The sequence below is a fragment of the Lottia gigantea genome, assembly GCF_000327385.1.
Source record: "Lottia gigantea unplaced genomic scaffold LOTGIsca_42, whole genome shotgun sequence".
Classification (NCBI taxonomy): Eukaryota; Metazoa; Mollusca; class Gastropoda; family Lottiidae; genus Lottia; species Lottia gigantea.
The window spans coordinates 635,031-643,693 of NW_008709463.1; the positions used below are offsets into that span (position 1 = coordinate 635,031).

The window sequence follows — 8,663 nt, forward strand, 5'->3', positions numbered from 1 at the left end:
TCACAATATCAAGATTTTACGAACCTCGACTTGTACCTTGACTGCAATGATGAAAAGCCATGGCTGAAGAGCTCACAAGAAGATGGTGTGTTTCTGCATTGATTAGGTGTTTCTGCATTATTTCATTCTTATAATGAAATGCACCGGTTTGATTGTTGTTCGTTAGCGAATACAGCTAAATAATTTTAAGGTAGCTATTGCAGTCAAGGAATAAGACAAATTCGTAATAGCTTGACACTGTGAAGATGAAGTTGGTAATAGCTTGACATTGTAAAAATGAAGTTGGTAATAGCTTGACACTGTGAAGATGAAGTTGGTAATAGCTTGACATTGTAAAGATGAAGTTGGTAATAGCTTGACGTTGTGTAGATGAAGTTTGTAATAGCCTGACATTGTGAAGATGAAGTTGGTATTAGCTTGACATTGTTAAGATGTAGTTTGTAATAGCTTGACATTGTGAAGATGAAGTTGGTAATAGCTTGACATTGTTAAGATGTAGTTTGTAATAGCTTGACATTGTGAAGATGAAGTTGGTAATAGCTTGACGTTATGTAGATGAAGTTGGTAATGGCTTGACATTGTAAAGATGAAGTTGGTAATAGCTTGACGTTGTGTAGATGAAGTTTGTAATAGCCTGACATTGTGAAGATGAAGTTGGTAATAGCTTGACATTGTTAAGATGTAGTTTGTAATAGCTTGACATTGTGAAGATGAAGTTGGTAATAGCTTGACGTTATGTAGATGAAGTTGGTAATGGCTTGACATTGTAAAGATGAAGTTGGTAATAGCTTGACGTTGTGTAGATGAAGTTTGTAATAGCCTGACATTGTGAAGATGAAGTTGGTATTAGCTTGACATTGTAAAGATGAAGTTTGTAATAGCTTGACATTGTAAATGAAGTTTGTAATAGCTTGACATTGTGAAGATGAAGTTTGTAATAGCTAGACATTGTAAAGATGAAGTTTGTAATAGCTTGACATTGTAAAGATGAGGTTGGTAATAGCTTGACACTGTAAAGATGAAGTTTGTAATAGCTTGACACTGTAAAGATGAAGTTTGTAATAGCTTGACATTGTGAAGATGAAGTTGGTAATAGCTTGACATTGTAAAGATGCAGTTGGTAATAGGTTGACATTGTGAAGATGATTTCTGAATCTAAAGACATCAATTGTGAATCCAGTGGCTCCACGAAATTGTTAATTAATAGTCAGTGTATGTTGATTGATAAAATATTTTGTTTTCTTATTTAGTTCAAAGATTCGCGAATCGTATTTCTTCGTATATCTTCATATGTTCACGAATGGTGAGAAATCATAGCAGTATATTGGATGAAAATAATTAAGATTCCAAATCGAGTTTCTAATAGCAGGATACGTCTGTAATTACTGGCTTTCCCTTGACAATACTAGACTAGTTCCTGAAGTTCGGATAGGAAGGAAGCCTTGTCTAATCAGACGTATTAAAGTTCATATTTTGAGACAATTTATGCTTAAATGAAGCTTACACTTATTCCATCAGTCGAAACGCTTACCCTTACATTGCAGTTAATCGGAAGTCAAAACAAAACCCTATTATTCTTTCACAATCTCGTTTCATATAATATATTAATTGCACTGGACAGAAATAGACTTTATTGCTGAAGAGCTTCCGCCATTTTGAAAATTGAAGTGCGGGACAGTAATCCATTTATGTCATAAAAGATTTGATTCAGAGGAAAGTTAATACGTTTATAACCGGAGAGAAATCTTCAGGGATTTTCAAACTGCTATTTGATATTGACTAAAATATAGTAAATTTCCCTGTAATTCTAGTGGGAAAGCCATTGGGAAATAGCTTTCATACAGATTAATCACATTTTGTCTATCACTGAGTTCGATAAATATGAAACAGTGGCAGAAACCTTCATTTGAAATCAAAACACAATCATCAGTCTTAATCGTGTACACAAAGCCACTGATGACACAGGGCAATGAACGCAAATATAGTTCTAGTTCTTCAACTGGCTTAGAGCCGAGCACCTGATAATTAATTCATAAGCATAAACGAAAGATCTGCACAATGGACTTTTGAATGGACTAATCAGTAGGCATTGTGAAGATCCAACTTTCCAAAACACAGGCAGTGGTATAAGATCCATTCTCGGCTGGGGAGGGGGGGTGTTGGTGGGTGCGCATCTTCACTAAGTCTTGCGGTATGTTCAGAGCTAGAACCTCCGAGCATACACATATATATGACTATATCAATGACTTATTTGGTGATGCTATGATTAGTAGGGATAACGGATTTAGATCTCCACTTGCTGTTTCTTAGGAGCTTGTACCTCTGATTTTCAGATTGTACTAAACTTTATACTAGATAAAACTAAGGCTCAATAACTTACTTGCTGATGCCAGTTGGAAATTATCGTTGATGTTAATTTTATCTATCGTACCAGTCACATTGAATTCAAAAAACGGGTCTTTAAATCGACTTTTATGCTTTTTGATGGCATATTCAAAGGCTTTCTGGGAGGTGTGGTCATCTCTGTCAAATATTCCACCTGTAAATAGAAATTATTCTGAATAACAAACTCAAGCATAATACTGTGAAGTAAAACGAGTTCGAACCTGGTTTCATTGATATACTTCCTCATATGAAATGCTCATAGCTGCAACCAATGTATCGCCAATATGTTGTTTTGGATTTCGAATCGTTAGTGGTTGTTTTTTTTTTTAATTAAAAATTACTTCCTCAGCAACCAAATCGGTGATGTAAAGATTTGTGCTAAAACATGCTACTGTTACTGATTATCTTGCTTTCAAATTACATGACGCGTTCAGTAGTAAGGTTTTTCTTTCTGGACAGTCTGAAGTGCAAAATAGCGCATGATGATTTTTTGGAATGAGAGCCTGCTATGACCAACATCAAACTTGGGACACCAATGATAACTTAGTAATTTTAATGTACAAAAAAATCATCCAAAACCTGCTTCGTCAAGATTAAGTCTAACTGGTAATTTCTCAAAATACAATTATTGTGAGATATATTTTAATGTATTAAAAAACGTCTAGCTTGAAGATCTAATATCTTAAAATGTTTTCGCTGTGATGGATAAATATTGGAAGTTAGACGAAATTAAATGGACGAAGAAAACATTAGTTATCGAAAGCGAAATGAAAAATGAATTTAGAGAAATAATTTGGTGAATATTTTCTTGCTCGAGAGATTTTCAACGATTTATTATCAATTCACTTGTGTATTTTCCTAACATTAATTCAGTGTAGTGTAATATGTAATTGTTCTCGGGAGGAACTCGGTGGAACTGTAAGGAATCGATCACGACAGAAAGAGAAGAATATATTCAGAACGTCATAGAATATTTCAAAACAAACAAGAGTTAGAGATGATATATTTTGAACTATTTTGGAAGTTCCCACGCTATAAAGCCGTCCCAATAATGTACTATTACACAGACCAGAAAGATTAGGATCAAGTTTGTCGACTGTTAACACTCTTGTACCTGGTTGGTTTGACTCATGTCAACAGAACTCGCTGCACATGTGAAGCAACCTCAGGAAAAGTGAAATTTATCTAATTTGTCATATTATTTTTGTAATAACAGGCAGAATATATCATGAAAAACATTTACTTATAGTTATTTGCTGCAGGTATTGCCCATTGTCTTGCCAACCTGTTATTTAGTGTTTCGGGTTTCCTTTTGCGGTTCAAATCTTTGGAACTTTTGGGAGTACATTTTTTCTTAACCTACATTAAATTTTCTTCTCAACTTTCCAAAGTATTTATTTACAGTACAACTTGTGTTTTTTATTAAAAATGTTTTTATCCGATATTGAACTGTTTCTTAACTATTTATCTATAAATTAATTGGTCATTTTATTAGGATATAATTTAAAGTGTGGAATCGTCAGCCAGTTTAGAACTGACAACTACTAAGAGGTAAAGTTGATTGTTCTAATACAGAAATAAAAATAATGGTAAATCATGATGCCCGAGGGAGTAGATCTTATCTCGGTTTGTCACAAATCTTCTAGCAGACTAATTATCGGCAAATATTTGGTGATAATTCTGCGATAAATTCTGGGCAAAATGATGATTAATTTATCTTCCAGCACTATATCAATAATCACGCTGGTTGTATCCGAGGTTTATACAGTTGAGAAGGGGGTTGTTATTAACATCAAAAGATGTGTGAGCCTGAAAACACAAAATACTTCACACCGAGGAGGCATCCCTCACGCGAAACAACTTACTGTGAATATAAATATGCTTTTTTTAGTAACGTACATAGGTTTGAGCTGCGGTCATTATGACGTTTATTTAAGCATTTTTGGAAAGATCTGCTTACAAAAATACTATCGATATTGTCTTCAATGGAACTCGAAAAAGGATTTTATCATTTTTTCATTTTTCCATCTCTTGTATGTTAAGTTTCAAACCGTCCAAAACATTTCTTCAATTCCATTTGTGTCTTTAAAATGCAAGTTGAATAATGAAGACATATCTTGAAATTTGACTCGCATTATCCACAGCACACACACACCATACTGAATGCAAGAGATTGCTATTACGAGAGAGGAATTCTTCACCACGCCATAAATTTTTCTTCTGTAATTTCAAGAATGCCAAGTATGTCACGTTCCTGTCATTCGTGACCTTCGGCGGAACTGTAGGGTAATTGAACAATTGGCAATAGAAAACACGCCTGATGAATAGCCAACTACCTTACTAACAAACCCGTGTTTCATGGAATTACACAAGACACCTAATCCACAAGAAAGAAGGACAAGGGAATTATAACAAATTAGTCCACTGACAATGATCTTTATCGAATTTTACATGGGTCAGAATTAACTTCATGGCACCAAAATGACATGGGTCTGTTCAACATTCAGCCCATAAAATATTTAGCCATCAGCAATTGGTTAAAAATATATTTTTGATGTCAGAATGACAAAGATGAAATTCTTTCAGCAGCACGAATGATAAACAGATAAATGTCAAACTTGAAGAGAATACTCTCTAAAAACAGATTTATAAAAGATCATGAACTTTTATTATTGGGGATACTCGAAATTTTCAATGGACAATTTGAGGATTAGAACTAATGTTAACCCGATTAAACAGCGAAAGTATAAATCCTACTCTGAAGAAAATTAAAATTTAAAGAATTCATTATAATCCTAGAGGATTAACGGAATCTTGCCAAATGTAAAACTTGTAGAATGAACAATCTTATTCTAACAAGAATGGTAACTGACGTGTACAAAATTAATGGAAAATCAAAATTGTTGGTCTGTACTTTACTAGACTGATGAAATAAACTGATACTTGGAACAGTTGGTCTGCATCTCACTGGACTAATAAAATAAAATGATACCAGAAGAACTACCGGTCTGTATCTCACTGGACTGATGAACTAAAATGATACCTGAAGAACTACTGGTCTGTACCTTACTGGACTGATGAAATAAAATGATACCGGCAGAACTACCGGTCTGTACCTTACTGGACTGATGAAATAAAATGATACCTGAAGAACTACTGGTCTGTACCTTACTGGACTGATGAAATAAAATGATACCTGAAGAACGACTGGTCTGTACCTTACTGGACTGATGAAATAAAATGATACCGGAAGAACGACTGGTCTGTACCTCACTGGACTGATGAACTAAAATGATAACTGAAGAACGACTGGTCTGTACCTTACTGGACTGATGAAATAAAATGATACCTGAAGAACGACTGGTCTGTACCTTACTGGACTGATGAAATAAAATGATACCGGAAGAACTACCGGTCTGTACCTCACTGGACTGATGAAATAAAATGATACCTGAAGAACGACTGGTCTGTACCTTACTGGACTGATGAAATAAAATGATACCTGAAGAACGACTGAAATAAACTGATGAACGGAAATAAATTACACTTTACAGAACTATGGAAATAATAGGGACACTATTAATCTACACATCGCTGTTAAAATACAACAGTTTTTTTTATTTTGGTAGTCACTAATAATTTATTCAAACATTTTAACACAAAATTTCTCTTACCTATTGGTATAATTCCTTGATATGTTTCACACAGTTTCAAGTATGTTACTAGACAAAAAATGGAGCTGAAGTCGGCTAAATTCATTATTTTCTGTTGACTTAAAATAATTACAAACAATTGAATAAAAATTGGCTGTGTTTGTTGATAGATTTAATTCCTTCCGTGAAAAATTCACGACATGTTTTGAATATTTTTCTGTTTTTCACTCGAGCTAAATATTAATTGAAATTAATCCCCATTTCAATTCTATTTTATTCTAAGGCAGCTTTAAATAGTAACACTCTGAAAAAATTGCACACAAATACACTCCACGTATGATTATAAATTCTAATTTGTATTTTACACAATTGATAACACTTTGTCAACAATGGTTTACTCTCCTTAATTCCGTTTGTTGATTCTGCACGTGTACAAAGTGTAAGTAAAACAAATTGCGATGCGCATGCTCGAATACACAATCTTAATAAGTGGTAAATGGTCGCGTTTTTCCTCTGCTGTGTATCGATTTTTAAGTCGGAAGGAGATGTAGCGAAATGATACAATAGCTTGTAAACGGGGTTCCTATCGTGTTCCACACATTGTCTGTAAATCAACTATTCTTAAATAATCTCTTGTAAACTTTAAAGTGGACATTAAGAGAGCTGTTCGTTAAGAAAACCTGGAAGAACTTGCTGCCTTCATCAGACCTCTTCTGATTTTAAAATATACTTCTCATATAGATGAGATTTCTCACCATGTGGAACATCCATAACTAAAGAAGCTTTTTTTCAGAATTACCAAGAGTTATTAGTGTTGTATGCTCCCGAAGAGCTTTTATGATTGAAAATCACCTTAAGCATTTGGAGAGTAATTATAACTACTTGGGTTTTTGTCATTTTCTGTATTTGTCATGCGGTTATAATATGCTTTTCACTTTGATACATAAACATCGCACATTCATTCCAGCACTATTACTCCAATTATTAACATACGATTTGGTTTTCTGGTGGTTTACACTTAGCGATTACAGTAATAAATCTTTTTGGTATTTATTTCGACAACCAAATAATTTTATCATCTTGTACCACTGCTCTAATTAGAAGCGATATTTTTGTTGAACCTGAAACAACATTTGGAAGGCTTCATATTGCAGAAGTAAAGCATGGTAACCTGATTGTTTTATGTACTGTAGTTCGCGAAAAAGAAAAAGAAAAACAATTACTAACAATCCGAACGGCAAAACAAAACACGGATTCTGAAACAAGTTTGGCAATACATTAGTAGCAGCAAATAAACTTATACACTGTATGAACACAGCATGAGAATTGTTTAAAAGGTAGACGTGTATTAGTCCCTTTCAATCCTTCGTATTAACTCTCCTTAAAGTGTTTTTCTAAATTTGTGTCGGTTGTACAACCTCTAAAGACTTGTTTTTGTGGTCTCTCACATTTGCCTAATCGTTACATTAATCGTCAACCATGCGGTTGAGTTGAAGCCATTCTAAAACGTCCAGTACACATGGTATTAATCGAACCGAGTGCTGTTAAAAAAAACCCTTAAGATCAATAATTCGAGGTACTATATCGTCCCAGAGTTCATCTTGAAAGAAACACAAAATCAAGAAGACACAATCAAATAAAGGCGATCTAATCATAGCGATAAGCTAATTTACTGTAAATAGAAAGAATGAAAAAACAAGTCCCTTGAGAAAAGTAATAATTATACCAATTTCACAAAATTAGCAATAAAAAACGCAAAAGAATTCGGTCAGCCATTTTTAATCCTGCCAGTCAGCAATTACTCCGATAAAAATTCCTGAGCAGCCAGAAACTCAGGAAATGAAGAACTTGTGGGTGTTAAGAGGTCAAGCAAATAAAATAAATAGGAAATCGACCTCAATAGCTTAGTGCATCTCCACAAATAATTTGGTGTGGAACAAGTTATTCGCCAGTTCAAATCAAGTGCATCAAGTACACGAGTAAGTAAGCTTAAATTAAGACCACAAAAAACAGTGACCTTCATTAAATGATACCACCTACATCAGTAAGTACTAGAGCTTAAATTAAGACCACAATAAACAGTGACCTTCATTACATGATACCACCTACATTAGTAAGTACTAGAGCTTAAATTAATACTCAATAGATACCTCATAAAAACCGTGACCTACATTACATGATAACACCTACATCAGTAAGTACTAGAGCTTAAATGAAGACTCAATAATATACACAATTCTAATTTAAGTTATTTTAGAATTAGGGATGACTTTCGTGAGCTAAGTAAGCGAATTCATCGAACAGGAGTCTGAAGAAGACGACAATATTCTACGAAGGGCTGGAAGTAATAAACCTAATATCACTGTTAATTCTTAATTCTAATAGTTAACCTTACTATAACACGGACTGGATGTCGACAATGATCTATGAGTCTGGCCTTGGATTTATTGAGTGTGGTGTAATGAGGATGGAATTGTAAATAGTTTGAGAGATTTGTAACCAAATTGATATTATTCACACCCATTGGCGGGAAGATTGTCTGATGCTGAAAGTTTTTTTTCCTGCAGAAATTAAAATGGTAAAATGAAACAGGACATGTCGTTGGCCTATTTTGACACAGTATAA

General features: G+C 34.0%; 1 protein-coding gene across 1 annotated transcript; it reads right to left on the bottom strand.

Annotated features, from left to right (window-relative positions):
* Window positions 1-6,144, bottom strand: LOTGIDRAFT_163823 (hypothetical protein; the record flags this gene model as incomplete). Its single annotated transcript, XM_009060378.1, has 5 exons — window positions 1-41; window positions 2,381-2,539; window positions 5,429-5,510; window positions 5,735-5,898; window positions 6,060-6,144. The coding sequence occupies 5 exons, from the start codon at window positions 6,142-6,144 to the stop codon at window positions 1-3; spliced, it is 531 nt and encodes a 176-aa protein (XP_009058626.1).
* Between the last annotated feature and the right edge of the window lie 2,519 nt (window positions 6,145-8,663).